This window comes from Camelina sativa, chromosome 17, assembly GCF_000633955.1.
Source record: "Camelina sativa cultivar DH55 chromosome 17, Cs, whole genome shotgun sequence".
In the NCBI taxonomy this organism is placed as follows: Eukaryota; Viridiplantae; Streptophyta; class Magnoliopsida; order Brassicales; family Brassicaceae; genus Camelina; species Camelina sativa.
The window spans coordinates 7,993,904-8,009,098 of record NC_025701.1 but is presented as its reverse complement, the minus strand read 5'-3'; the positions used below and the strand labels follow the sequence as shown (position 1 = coordinate 8,009,098).

Sequence of the window (15,195 nt, the reverse complement as noted above, 5' to 3'; positions counted from 1 at the left end):
CCATTAACAACATAATATATTTCATTCCAGCAACCTAATTAAAAGAAAATACATACATACATATATATATATATATATATATGGCTCTAAAATGGAGTAAACAAAAGAATTTAGATGCTTAACACGTGTACTGTTTGAAAATCACAAAGACAACTTAAGAACTCCCTAGATTTTGTGTTTAATCACAATTCACAAGAGTTTAGGCAACGTCTTAACTGTATGATCCACATATTAATCACTGTTTAAAGTGGTCCCTAATCCTAATTAACCCTTGTCCCAAAATCCCACTTTTTCTTAATTTAACTTCATTTTAAAATCAATCCTGTGTGCGTGTCAGTGTTCAGTCGCTACAAACATTCGGATTAATGTTTAGTTTTACCTTATAGTTAATTAGTCTCGATCTTTTTTATAATGATATTCCACTTCTTATGTAATTGCCAACTAGTTTAAGATAGTATTCAGAAGAAGGTAGCCGAGCAAGTTGAAGTAAAAGACAAAGTTTCATGGAGACCAAGAAGCTATCTAATGATGTTACTTTATTCGGTAACATGCAGCAATTTTCTATATATTGGAGTTTGCTGATCATTTTATATTTTATTTTACTTACATATCTTGTAAGCAAGTTGAAAGACTTTTTGACTGATCCATATATAGGTGGGATGAATTTCTCTTATCATGGCTATTGCGTTATCAAAATAATTGCAAACTGAAACCATATGCAAACTATATAAAAGTTACTGGTCTGTCTAAAAGAAATAAAAACTACAGTATATAAGATCCATATACTGTATGTGTTCATGAACAGATCGAAAAGGAAAATAAAAACTACAAGTGATTGGGAATGTGTGGTGGGGTTCACATTATGTGGCATTTACGTTGTATATATACTCTATTAATTTCACATCTGTATATATACTCTATTAATTTGCCATTTACGTTGATATTATTATGTGGCAATCCTTAATTGGATGAGTTTACGTGATTGGGAATGTGTGGTGGGGTTCACCAAGTTTCCTTTATCTGCAAAAGAAAATAAAAATAAGCGTCAGTGCTCTTACATAATTTCACTTTCCATCTGTCTACTGTCGAGTGTGTAGCGTTTACTACTACTTCTCAACTCTTTTTCCGCACGTGAAAATGTATAAGTTGATTCGTTCGGGATATAAACATTTGACTGAGAGCGGACTCGAGAGTAAAAAAAGAACCCAATGTGTAATTTCTATTTTTTACAAGTTTTTTAAAGCTCCATGCAGATTTTGAGTGGTAATTTAGCTAGTAATGGATCATATAACTGATGATATCAGTATAGTATGGTTTAATTTAGGGATATTTATCTAAGCACAAGACTGAAAAAATATATACATATAGGACACTTGCCCTAAACAACTATAGGGCACATTCCCTTATATTAAAAAGAGTTAAGAGTTAAGGGGACATCAACACGAGCGCTCCTCTTGGATTTTCGTTATTTGGTTCGCTCTTTCTTTCTGACTCTTTTCCTTTTGGTTTTCTTTGAAAAGAACATACATAGCGCTATAATTATATTTACAATTTCAATAATTTGCCCCCGTATATATTATCTAAGACTATAGTGGATACATAATTGGTGAGCAATAATACATTTCAATAGTCGATCTTCCAAAACTTGGATTTTACCGGCTTGTCTCTATTGTCTATATTTGACGTTTAATCTGTATATGTATGAGCTATGACGACAATGAATTGACACAAAAATTTATCCGTCTAGGTTAAATGCATTTTTCCAAATCCAATATCAGCGCATATGAAATTCGAGGATTTAAATTAAATTAACTTAAGAAATGGTAGATACAGTACTAGGATGCAAATATATAATATATGATCATAAAACCGAATTGACATAATGAGACGATATAAATAAATCTTAGAACTTTAGGATCATATTACATTATCTTGATGTATTGTATCGACAATAAAAGTGCAAAAAGAAGAAAAGAGCAAATTAAAAAGGCTCTAATTAAATACATACATAAGTCTTCCGGACCAATGGTTACAAGTATGTAAAGAAGTGAATTTCCTTCGTCACAAGAAATTTTTTTTTTTTTTTGTTATTTTGAAATTAATACAACTTTCGGATAATTATGATTTTTTTTCTTTTATTATTTTGCATAATAAACGCTGGAAATAGGAATGTGCATAGAAACACACCTTTATATCGGATCACAAAAAAAAAATGATGGTAAAAAATGTGGGATACTATATAATCACAAGTTCGTATGAATTATATATAACAAAATTCATGATCGAACCCTCTCCGTGTCACCATAGTAACCATTCAATGTTATGCATTTCTAGGGATTCAATTTCTCGTTCTTAGAACTTGCGACTGGTACAACAGATCAAAATTTAGTCTATATGTCGTTAAGGGTGGCTCCACGGTGTATGAACCGAGATTAATGGCGTGACGTTCTCTCCCATACACGGGGGTTTATTATTAACAAAGTTTTTTGGGCGTTAAACTTTAAAGAATGTTAATACCATTACCAGCACAAATATTAATCAACGGGCCATAGAAGAATGTTGGTGGACTCGTTGGTGACGTTGGGATATGTGCATTAATATGAGATTGTGAGTTGTATAAAGAAGCAACTATGAACTAACATCTGAACATAAGATTACAAAAACAGTTTAAAAGTTTTTATTTTTTACTTAAAGTTCTCTCTTTTAAGTAGTCAAAGTTTGGAACTTGAACACCATCAAATTCATCAATTTACTCCAACTTGACTAAAATCTTATCTTTTTTTATCTCTATTATAATCAATCTTGATTCATCAATAACTCGAGTTCATACACATATACATTGATCTCTCTCTTACAGACAATTGTCAAAACAGAAAAAAAAAAAACATGAAGGTTAGTTTTACTATTGTTTGCGTTTAGTTGGATCATATCTATCAAGTACAGGTTTCACTGACTTTTTTCTTTCTCAGATAATCTCTAAAGTGTTTTTTTCTGACTTTTGTTTTCAGTTCTTCGGGTGGATGCAAACCAAACTTAATGGGGATCATAACAGACCAAGCACTTCCTCTGCTTCTTCTCGTAAGTTTTACTTTTCATAAAATCTTAACTTCAAGATTTATTGTCTACTAGGGATATGTGCAAGCAATGCCCCAAGATTCTTGTCTCGTAGAACTTGCTTGTCTTAGATCTCGTTTTGGGACCTTATTTTGACAAGATTCTTGTCTTTACTTCTTCAATTTTACTGGTCCTCTGAAATTATTTTGATGTCTTGAATCTTGTCTTTTAGATCATGAGAAGCAAGAGCCAAGAGAGGAGTTTAACGACTGGCCTAACGCGCTGCTAGCTATTGGTACATTCGGTACAACAAGCAACAGTATGAGCGAAAACGAGGGGAAGAGCGTTGTTCATGAAGAGATTGAAACGGAAAAGAAGTGTACCACACAAGCCGAGCAAGAAGAAGAGCCTTCTTCTTCTGACGATCTTGAAGATTTCACTCCTGAGGAGGTCGGAAAGCTGCAGAAAGAGTTGATGAAGCTCTTGTCAAGAACAAAGAAAAGGAAGTCTGATGTGAATAGAGAGCTCATGAAAAATCTTCCTTTGGATAGATTCTTGAACTGTCCATCGAGTTTAGAAGTCGATAGGCGAATCAGCAATGCGCTTAGCGCTGTTGTAGATTTGTCAGAGGAGAAGGGGGAAGGTATGGAGCGAACGATTAACGTTATTCTAGGTAGATGCAAAGAGATATCAATAGAGAGTAAGAAGAATAATAAGAAGAGAGACATAAGCAAGACCTCCGCCTCGTATCTTTTCAAGAAGATCTTTCTCTGCGCAGATGGGTTTTCAACAGCCCAAGCCCCAAAACCTAGCTTGAGAGACACGCTTCAAGAATCAAGAATGGAGAAGGTAAAAAACTGAGTGATGAATCTAAAATATATATATATACTTTTAACACAGCCTAATGAGAAAAATCAAATTACAGTTATTGAAGATGTTGCTTCATAAGAAGATTAATGTTCAAGCCTCATCGAAACCAACATCATCGACAACAAAGAAATGCTTGCGAGACAAGAAACAGCTCTCACTAAAGAGTGAAGAAGAAGAAGAAGAAGAAGAAGAAGAAGAAGAAACCAACGAAAGAAGAAGTAGTAGCGACGGATATAAATGGGTCAAAACAGACTCTGACTGTGAGTTTTCATCAGATCCTCATTACATTTCACTGAAACTCAAAAAAACAAACAACTGATTCGATCTTTCTTTTGATTACAGTCATAGTTCTTGAAATCTGATCCAACCTTCGTCTTTTAAGCTCTTGCAAAATATTTTCCCAAGTACAGGTAATTAAGACATGACAGTAGAATCTGTTAAGCTTCGATGTTTCTCTTTTTTCGCGCGCGAACTCATGAAAGATATTTTTTCATTATATGCAGATACAACATCTTCTCGAGAAAATTCAAAAGAAATAATGAAATGAGTCTTTCATTTCTGAGGGAATTTTTTGGGTGCATCTGCAGATTAAGCCTTGGGCTTTTAGAATGCTTTAACTTCTATTTTTGCATGATTAGATCTGTGGGCATTTGGGTCCACAGAACCAAACATGTTCTTGAAATTAAATTGCATACATGCGTATATATGTATATATATATGAAATGTGTTACATACATATATACATGTGTGTGTGTGTGTGTGATTTGTGTAATTTTAAGGTGGATAACCTCAGCTTATAAAGATTATTAATTCGTATTCTTTGTGTCTTTGGGTTCACTTTTTTTTTTTCTCTTGTAAAAGACAAGTCAAAAACTCTTGAGATGAATAAAATTTCCCTCTCGTTTTCTCCTTCATGTGTATTAGTCTTACGATAGAAACAAATATAGCTTTTGCTACCTTTCTCCAAAATTAACATATTATTGAACGTCGGAACTTTAATTAGTATATATATTGTAAGAATAAATTAGAAGAAAACTCAAAAGATAGCTAAATTAGAAAAAGATAAATATTCTTTTCCGATGGATGAATGTATTCGAAACACACAAATTAGGAAATTAATCAGCGATATAAACCAAAAGGTTAACGAATATCGAACATTTCAAAGAAATATGATTATTTTTTTCGTAGCCTTTTTTGAAATACGAATCCTTTGCTTACTTTATTTTTATAAGTTGTTCTAGTTGGCCCAAAATCAATGTGAAGTTTCCGCCAAGCCCATTCGGTTATTTCCGTTTTTATTAAATTTTATTTTTCTTCTTTTGGGTCCGTGACATTCATATTGTGTATATGCAAACATGTTTTTGTTAAAGACCAAAAAAAATATATTTAGTTGTAAGTTTGTAACTTGTAGTCTTTACACAGAGAGAACTTACTGTAGATAAGAGGGAAATGCCAGATTCTCCGATAGAGTTTAATTTAGTAAAACGTCACAGATACAAATATTCTAACAAAACCATAAGCTAATCTTAAGTTTGGAATATTACTACGATCAGAGAAAAAGAAATACTAAGAAAAGTGGAATATTTAATGAGAGGCTGAAACGGGTCAAAATTTTAGCCTGGTATCTATGACGTTTTCGGTTTAGCTTTAATTTTTTTTTTTTTAAAAATATTGTAACCAAAGAATATATGTCACTTTCAAAAGGACACATTCTTTACCCAATTTTAATTCCAAACGTTTTTTTTTTCCCCCAAAACACACCAGCCACTTGGCCTGCGCACCTCAACTAGTAGTGGAGAATGGATAACGAGTTACACCAAACGGTTTGGTCCAAACCGGTTCGATTAGCCGATCGCTTGGTTTGATATATCCACAATCCGACTTCATTTTTAGTCCAATCAACAGCAACAACACATAATAATCATAATAAATTTAGTCACATCTAAACTTTTTCTAGTAGTATCATTTTCCCGAACACGTTTTTTGTTGTTGTTGTTGTTGGAACAAGTCGTAGTATTGAAGCAACCAACGTAATGATGATTATTGCGTCCGTGAAAGGGGCAGTTCGGCCAATTGATTTTATCAGTATTACTATTATTATTTTTTGACCAAACTTATTAGGTGATCTCTCTAAAAGATTGATTTTTCCTTTCTTTTTTCTTTTTGATATTTTCTTTTCTTACAGGGAAAGTGGGAAAAACGCGAATCACACAAAACTGTTGCGAGTGCGCCTGTAAGATTGCGATACGTGTCGCAATCTTAACGGTCTCTTCTATTAAAACACGTGTTTAAAAAAACTTATGTCGGATGATGGATGGGTAATAAGGCTTTTGATATTTTTGATTTTCAGACAGAGAACACGAAACTTCGTAGGGGATGTTCGGTTCGATGGATGGTGGGATCCCACACATCTGGTCCACAGACTTAATTCAATTTGTATTGCCGTTTAAGTTTCTTAACTAACGCGAGGTAACGTCGCAATTGTCTAATGTACCTCGCAATTGTCTAATGTCTGAAAAGGTCATGAACATTGCTTTTTATTACGATGATGCCACCATATTGAATTAGTACGAGTTGTCGTGTAAGGGCAAATCTTGTAAATTACGAGGAGTATTGAGGGTTTTTTAGGAATTTTATAGTAGAGTAAGTAACGCCGTTTAATAACGGTTACCGTCGGTTCTGGATTATTTATTGTCTTTTATTTAATCGTAAGGAAAACGTGCGTGGGAATTCTAACGAAATCTTTTTTTGAAGTTCAAATTTTTTTTTCAAAATCTGACCGTCGATGATAAACAAATCAAACAGTACCAAAACAAGAAAATAAAGGTGAACTTATGTTTTATGATAAGACAGGGCAATAAAATTTGTTATACCAACTCTCAGCAAAAGTATAAATTACTTGCATAGTGTTTAATTATTGACATTAGTTTTCTTATCATAAATCATTAACCAAAAAATTCACACGAGATTGTTTTCGTGTGATGGAATATTACTAAATATGTTAATACTATAAGGGGGTGTATTGAAAATATGATTCTGGAAGATTTGTGATTTTTTTTAAAATCCACTGTTATTCAACTAGTGATTTTAAAATCACATCTAAAATCCACTGTTATTGAATATGAAATTTGTTAAAAATTATTCAAAATTACTCACAATCTACTGTTATTCAATCGAAAATTTGCAAAAATCATAACAAATCCACTGTTATTCAAAACCAAATTCTTTTTTTCTTAAGAAAACATAATTGTGATTGTGAGAGACTTTGGGTACATTTTTGTAAAGGAAATCCTATTTAAAAAGGTGTGTCTTTGAAGGATTGGTTAAAACAAAAAAAACAAACAACGAGATCGACGATGATATCACAAAAGTATTGTTTCCTGTAACAGGAGACTCTAACCTTCTTTGCCTGTGCTATTAACAAGAGAAATAAACACGTTAGAGATCAAGGATGATATTGCCCAGCCAAAGGTATGAACGAACTAGACACAAAAAAGCAAACTGAAACTATGTTGGTAGAAAGGTTTAGATCAAAGTCATGTGATGAAGTTGTCCATTTCACTTGCAGGGGAACAGAGGTGGAAAGAAGACGACAGTGTCACAACCTCACTGACAATCTTCATCTCTGTACCTTTCTTGTTTTCTGTTCTTGATGATTACGGTGGCGGTTTCGCTCATGTGAATACTTGGTATGGAGTTATATTTTCACGCTCATGTATTGATGGACGTGATGATGCAGCATATTTTACATTATTGTTGGGCTTTGGTGTTTCGTACTTTTCATTTAAAATTTTTGTGTTATCTGTTCGGATCGAATGAGCCTATTTAATTTGGAGCAATGAAGCTCACATTTTTGGAGCAATGAAGCTCACATTTCTGGATTTGAATTGAAACACTTTAGTATACTTTGGTTTATGATTTATAAAATATGTGGGTTTGTCAACGAGAGGATGACTCTGTTATTATTGTTTATTATTATGACTTTGTTAGACAAATATGACTATTACGTATGGGAGGATGACTCTATTTAAAAAATTGATGACAATGTATTTTGTGTGAGAATCTCTTTAAAATCAACCAAAGTCCCATTTTAAAGTCTCACCAAATCTCATCAAATCATAATGAATCCACTAAAATACCTTAAAAGCTCAGTGTAAATCTTCTAAAATCCAAAATATCATAAATCCCACAAAATCACAAAATCCCACAAAATCCTAATTTGAATACACACCCCTAATTGTATTCCAATGGCTTCATTACCATAATATAATCCAATGGCTTCAATACCATAATTTTTTTTAAAGAATTGTGTTGTAGTATTTGATATTTAATTATATTTTGGTAAAAGTATATCGAAATAAAACTTTAAAAATAGAAAGTTCCTTCTTCTTTTTTTTTTCCATTAATTTATGGGAGGCTATTAAAGTCACATGAGGCTATATTGGTCGAATGAGTTTTATATATAAAACATATGAGCAATATAGCTCGACACATCCTCTTGTACTCTTACATTTTACGCGCAATCTACGCACCCAACCAAAAACAAAAAAACGATAAGAAGAGATAAACAATACATATAAAAAAAAAGAAGTCTGGAGAATATTTGCTTCTCATGTACAACATGTCGTCAAGAAATGAAAATGTTAAGGCACAAGCGCCGGAGAAATCAGATTTTACCCGGAGATGTAGTTTGCTCAGCCGTTACTTGAAGGAGAAGGGTAGCTTCGGTAACATAGATCTTGGTTTGTTCCAAAAACCTTCTTCCGGTCTAGGGTTTACCGGAAAATCCGATCCACCACCAGGTACTTTATCTCTTCCTCTCTCATGGCTGCCACTTACAATTAAGTTCTGCTTTTTTTTTTTATAGCTTTTACCAGATTTACTATTCTTTGTTTTGTTTCTTCAGTTCTAAGTCAGTTCATTAGAATCGGAAATAAATGAGCCCTAAGACAAGTACATTAATAATAGATAAATTAGGTGGGATAGATATTGATTGAATTTCATACGGTTCCCATACGACATGTTGTATCGCCAAGTAAATATTTACTTTTGCAAAAAAAAAAAGTCGGTTGATTCTAGTAAAGCTGGACTATTGAATTGTTCACCAAAGTTGATATCCTATTGTATAATTCAGGGAAACAAAATGCGTTGCAGAAGGCAGAGCATTTCAAAGGCAAACCCTCTAATTCATCTGGATGCAAAGTCAAAGATGCTGACCTCAGGTCTCTCTTTTAATCCTGGGATTTTTGTTTGGAGAGACTAGGAAAAGGAAACCCGGTTAACCCCGGTTTTAAATGGTCTTGTTCTGATATCTGGTTTTTTGGTTTACAGTGAATCACAGCCAGAAAGTTCTCAGCTGACCATATTCTTCGGAGGGAAAGTTATAGTATACAATGAGTTCCCTGCAGACAAAGCTAAAGTGATAATGGACGTCGCTAAACAAGCCAAGCCCGTTTCTGAGACTAACATTCAGACACAAGTCAAAGTCGAAAACAACAACAAAAGCAACATTCAGACACAAATCAATGTCGAAAACAGCAACAACAACAACAAAAGCAACATTCAGACACAAATCTATGTCGAAAACAACAACGACAACAAAAGCAATATGGTTCTTCCTGATCTTAATGAGCCTACAAATACTGCTGATACTGATCATAGTCACCCTACAATGGAACAACAGAAGCAGCAAGAACAAAATCAGATCGTGGAACGTATAGCACGTAGAGCCTCGCTTCATCGATTCTTTGCTAAACGGAAAGACAGGTATTTTGACTTTATCATATACTTATAAATATGTTCCAGTCACTCTTGTTTGTTCTCAAGATTAAGGATTCTTTTAAACATAAGTTCTCTCAAATTATCCTCCAAAGCTGTGTGATTTACATTTTTTTTTTTGCTTCTATTACAGAGCTGTAGCTAGAGCTCCATACCAAATTAACCAAAACGCGGGTCATCATCGTTATCCTCCCAAGCCAGAGACTGTAGCCGGTCAACCACTAGAGACAGGACAGTCGTCACAAAGAACGAACAACGCTGTTGCTCAAACCATGGCCCATCCCAAATCAGATGGTGATAAAGATGTTACTATGGGCATTGAAGAAGACCAAAACTCGAAAGATCTCGATCTAAGGCTATAGTTATGTTTGCTAAATGTTTTTTATTAGGAACTGAGCTTCTAGATTAACGTTTCGATCCACCTGACATATTTTAAGTGATTTTTCTTTTGTACTAAAGTATGTAATCATAGTCTAACTTGAATATTTATAAAACGCAATAGTAAATTTAGATAACGACATACATAGGTGTTCAGTTACAAAACCAGAAATATCAGGACTACTACTACACTGCATTTAAATAGAACAGATGGACTGATAATCGAGTTTGTAACTCTAAACTATCAACCATTACAAAACAAGAACCCTAATATCGAAATCTGGATGGATATTTTCTAGAATCTAAATCAGCATCTAAAGAAACTCATATGTAGTTAGTAGCCAACAGAGGTATCACCTCTGCTTCACAAACCACAATCAAGCATAAGCCCCTCCAATAGTCTCGACTTCCTTAATATACTAAAAGGATCTCAAATAAACACTCTTATCCTGACACAAAGTCATCTCTGTCAATATTCTCCACCCTCTCAAGTACACTCTTAGATCGATTATCAGTGACTCGAATTAAGAACACGAGCAAAAGCCCCTGGCGTTGCAATTATAGTTGAACAAGCCTTCTTTTGCAATTATAAGAGGCAATGAAGTCTATTTGAACAGTCGACCGTCAGTTCCTTTACTTTAGGTTCACCGGTCACATAGTACTTACATAGCGCATCTGCAAAACATTTCAGGTTATATAGTATTTTTCTTGATACAAAAACTTAGGTTGATAATTAAGATATTAAAAGAGTCTCACACAGGAAAGCCGATGAAAAAGCATAGCGCAATCTTAATTATCGTCCTGATCATTTCGATCCGATCCTTTTCATCATCTATGTACGACACAAGAAAAAAACATTAGAATTAGACATACATAGTGAAGCAAAGTCGCATTTGTGACGGGGAACTAACTGAAGCGTTTAGGGTCACTTAAGTAGCAAAAGGATTTTTTATTTATTTATTATTATTCAAAAAAAGTAGCAAAAGGATTTAAGACCAAACAAGCCAAGTCAGTTATTTCCTTAAAAATTGGTTTTAGGACCAAACCAAAGGGTTTAGGACCAAACTGGTTCGTTATTTCCTTCAGAATTTTCTGTCTACTCTAATTTCCACCAAACATTTTTTTTTTAGCTGATACATGAATTAAATGATTTTTTTTAAAAAAAAATAAATATAATTAGCACTGATCACTGATGGTAGTGAAAACATTATGAAACAATTAACAATGAAAGATCTTCTAATCAAGAACTTGATTGCAGATGAGGAATCTGAAAAATCAATTTAATGGTTTAATTTGGTAAAATAATTAAATTGATAGGGTGTATCTCAAGATTTCACTAAATAAGGGGGTGTCTGTTGCAATTACGTGTCAGGTTTAAAGTTCATTGAAGGCGTGTCTGAATTGAGACAGTGATTTGATTTGGGCTGAGCCATAAGTCCATAAGTAATAACGTGGTAGCAGTTCATTGGCTGTTGTGTTTTTCTTTAAATTTTTATTTATTTATTTATTAACAGGTCTGTGACATTATTTAGCTTATCGAATCGATGTGTAAAAATAATAAATCCAATAAATTCGTAAGAGCCACTCGATTGCTTCCTTCGCTTTCTATCAAGAGACTTCCTTTTTTTTTTTTTTTTTTTTTTTTTTTTTTTTTTTTTTTTTTTTTTTTTTTTTTNCTCGAACACCGAAACACTTTTCGAACCCTAAAAGACAGAACACTGTTGTCAATTTTTCATTTCCTAGGGAGAGAGCCAAGACAAAATAAAATCAAAGACAGTAGTTTTTTTCTTCTTTTTTTTTTTTGTTTTGAGAGAGAGATAATGCAGAGGATGAAGCAGCAGCAACAGCAACAAGTTATGATTCAGCAAGCTCTTATGCAGCAACAACAGTCTCTCTACCATCCTGGTCTCCTCGCTGCTCCTCAGGTTTGCTCTCTCTTTTTCTGTTTGTTTGTTTCTTCTTCCATTTCATTTCTCGATTTGGTTTTCTAGGGCTTTTTCCAAGTTCGATTTCACTTGTTTTCTCCCCTTTTTTTTGTTTGTATAAGGACCAGGATTAGAAACTCTGCTATCTCTGGTTTCATTTTGATTCGAAGATGTTTGTTCCTCTTGTTTTTGTTTCATCTGACTGGTCAAACGAGAAAAAAGTTGTGAAATTTATGAGATTATCACTAATAGACATTGTTGTTGTAGTCTTAGTTAAGTTTCTTTTAAAGTGTTTGTCTTATTATTTGATTTTGGTTCACCAACTCCATGACAAACCTTTGAGTTGATACTGATTCGTTATATTAGCTTAGTCTCTGAGACATTAGGAAGTAAAGTTTTTCCCTTTTGTTTCTTTCTTTTCATTTTCTTTCGTTTCCTTTTTCTTTTTTCTTCCTTTTTGCAGATAGAACCAATCCCAAGTGGAAATCTTCCCCCTGGTTTTGATCCAAGTTCTTGCCGCAGTGTGTGAGTGTTAGGTTTCTTTTCTTTTTTTTTTTTATAGTATTTTTTGTTCAATTTTATGTATGTTTTTGTGTGTTTCCGCTTATTATAATCTCACTAGTGAGCTCTAGTTTTCAGTTTCAGAGCCTTAAAATTAGCCAGGGAAAACAATAGTGCATTGTAGTTATATATAAACACATATATTGTTAATAATTGTGCAGTTGAGAAAGTTTTTCAGTAAATGTCTTTGTATTTGACACCATTTCTTGAAAAGGTTATTCTTTGTTATTAAGCCTTCATTGGTGACTTTTTTTAATTGAAAATTGTGGAACTTGGAGACATACTGTTTTTGTTTTGTTTCTTTGTTCTGTTTCTTGTTGAGTTTTTTAGTTTGTCTTCTTTGAGAAATTGCAGGTACGTTGGAAACATCCATATTCAGGTGACAGAACCTCTGCTTCAAGAGGTTTTTGCTAGCACTGGTCCTGTAGAAAGCTGTAAACTAATTAGGAAAGACAAGGTTAGTGTTATCTTGCACTCTTAAAACTATTATAGTTATAGTCTTAAAAATGTATCCTTATATCTCTTATTAAGAAGGTCTTTCCTTGGATTGTCGCTAATGTTTTGATTTTGAGCAGTCTTCTTATGGGTTTGTCCACTACTTTGATCGAAGATCGGCTGGTCTTGCAATCCTTTCTCTCAATGGAAGGCATTTGTAAGTTAACGTACTTGGTTAATTTAGCATGAATAAGATACTCTGAATTTCCTAAGTTTGGAATTAGTTTACATTGGTTAATGTAATGTGCAGGTTTGGGCAACCTATCAAGGTTAACTGGGCTTATGCTAGTGGCCAGAGGGAGGATACATCAAGTCAGTTCATATTCTTATGCTTAATTTTCTTTCTAAAACAGGATTTTGGGTATTCTGTTGGTGGAATAACGCACTTCTGTGATGCTCATGTGCAGGTCACTTCAATATATTTGTTGGGGATTTGAGTCCTGAGGTTACTGATGCAATGCTGTTTAATTGCTTCTCTGTCTATCCGACTTGCTCGTAAGTTTCTTCTGTTGTATACTGCTGATGCCATATGAACTTTCTTGTAGTGAAAATGGAAGTATAAGATATGCGTAAAATCGTCTAACATTGTTTTGTTGTTGTATGTAGGGATGCAAGAGTTATGTGGGATCAGAAAACTGGACGTTCACGAGGATTTGGATTTGTTTCATTCCGTAACCAACAGGTATTGGGATTGTCTAACTCTCAAGTCCCTTTGTATGCATTGTCCTCTACCTTGGCCATTTTATTGATTGCTGCCATTCTTGTTTCCTTGTGCAGGAGGCCCAGACTGCAATAGATGAAATTGGTGGTCAGTATTGCTACTTTTTTTTTGCCCTTGATAGTTAGTGTTAATTTGCCCTTTTGGCTAATTGGAATATTCTCTTTTGATTTTCAGGGAAATGGCTTGGAACCAGGCAGATACGTTGCAACTGGGCGACAAAGGGAGCCACTTCTGGTGAGGAGAAACAGAGCTCTGATTCCAAAAGTGTCGTGGAACTAACCAGTGGTGTCTCTGGTATGTTTTAACTATTACCACTCATAAGTGAGAGAATCAAATGGAGACAGAGAAAAGCCTTAAAATGGTCTTAATTCTTACACGTTGATATTTATATATTGGCTTTTATTTGTTTTTGCAGAGGATGGTAAAGATTCTAGTAACGGTGAAGCTCCTGACAACAATGGTCAGTACACAACTGTTTACGTCGGCAATCTTGCTCCAGAGGTAAAAAGAAAAAACATGGTGATAGATATTCTGTTGACTTATCACAACCTTCATGAGCACCATTCTTATTTCTTGGATCAAACAAATATATCATCGTTGGATTTTTTCAGGTTTCCCAGGTTGATCTTCACCGCCACTTTCATTCCCTTGGTGCTGGGGTCATTGAGGAAGTCCGTGTTCAAAGAGATAAAGGTTTCGGATTTGTGAGATACTCTACTCATGCAGAGGCTGCCCTCGCTATTCAGATGGGAAATACACATTCCTACCTCGGTGGCAGGCAAATGAAGGTACAAACTTGTTGTTTTTCTTTAGGTGGGACTCAGCATTCTTTCGGTTTGGGAATGCTAAACATCTTGTTTTGTTGTTGTTCCCAGTGTTCTTGGGGAAGCAAGCCAACTCCAGCAGGAACAGCTTCAAACCCGCTTCCTCCGCCAGCTCCTGCACCAATCCCGGGATTCTCAGCCAGCGATCTTTTGGCTTATGAGAGGCAACTAGCGATGAGCAAGATGGTGGGGATGAATCCGCTGATGCATCACCCACATGGACAACATGCTCTTAAGCAGGCTGCAATGGGAGCCAATGGTTCAAGCCAAGGAATGTATGATGGTGGTTTCCAGAACGCGCAGCAGCTCATGTACTACCAGTGAGTTCTTCCTTGGAGCCGTTATTTGAGTGAAGAGTTTTTATTTTCTTTCCTTTTTTTCTTGTTATGTAACGTCTTCTTTACTGTATCTTTTTCTTTTCTTCTAACTTTATGTTCTTGTTATAATGTTATCATGTAGCTGTGGGTCTGTGGTTTGTGTTTCACGTTTTTTCTTTAGTTACCTACGATTTACGCTTTTGCGCGTCTTCACCTGTTTCTCTTTCTTAACTTGATCTCTTTTTATATTGGGTCTATAAACGTGTTCGTAG

The 15,195-nt window shown here is 34.4% G+C and overlaps 3 protein-coding genes across 3 annotated transcripts; all 3 read left to right on the top strand.

The window, feature by feature from the left end:
- LOC104756070 (glutamic acid-rich protein-like) lies at nt 2,690–4,712 on the top strand. Its single transcript, XM_010478586.2, has 6 exons — nt 2,690–2,892; nt 3,009–3,078; nt 3,287–3,903; nt 3,980–4,184; nt 4,267–4,334; nt 4,428–4,712. The coding sequence occupies exons 1-5, from the start codon at nt 2,887–2,889 to the stop codon at nt 4,284–4,286; spliced, it is 918 nt and encodes a 305-aa protein (XP_010476888.1). The 5' UTR covers nt 2,690–2,886; the 3' UTR covers nt 4,287–4,334; nt 4,428–4,712.
- LOC104756069 (protein TIFY 11A-like) lies at nt 8,377–10,217 on the top strand. The gene is made up of 4 exons (XM_010478585.2): nt 8,377–8,726; nt 9,059–9,146; nt 9,256–9,690; nt 9,836–10,217. Exons 1-4 carry the CDS (start codon nt 8,537–8,539, stop codon nt 10,062–10,064), a joined length of 942 nt encoding a protein of 313 aa, XP_010476887.1. The 5' UTR covers nt 8,377–8,536; the 3' UTR covers nt 10,065–10,217.
- On the top strand, nt 11,763–15,169 carry LOC104756068 (oligouridylate-binding protein 1B). Its single transcript, XM_010478584.1, has 12 exons — nt 11,763–12,005; nt 12,469–12,530; nt 12,921–13,023; nt 13,142–13,218; nt 13,312–13,373; nt 13,469–13,556; nt 13,668–13,743; nt 13,839–13,869; nt 13,957–14,076; nt 14,198–14,283; nt 14,394–14,570; nt 14,658–15,169. Exons 1-12 carry the CDS (start codon nt 11,901–11,903, stop codon nt 14,928–14,930), a joined length of 1,260 nt encoding a protein of 419 aa, XP_010476886.1. The 5' UTR covers nt 11,763–11,900; the 3' UTR covers nt 14,931–15,169.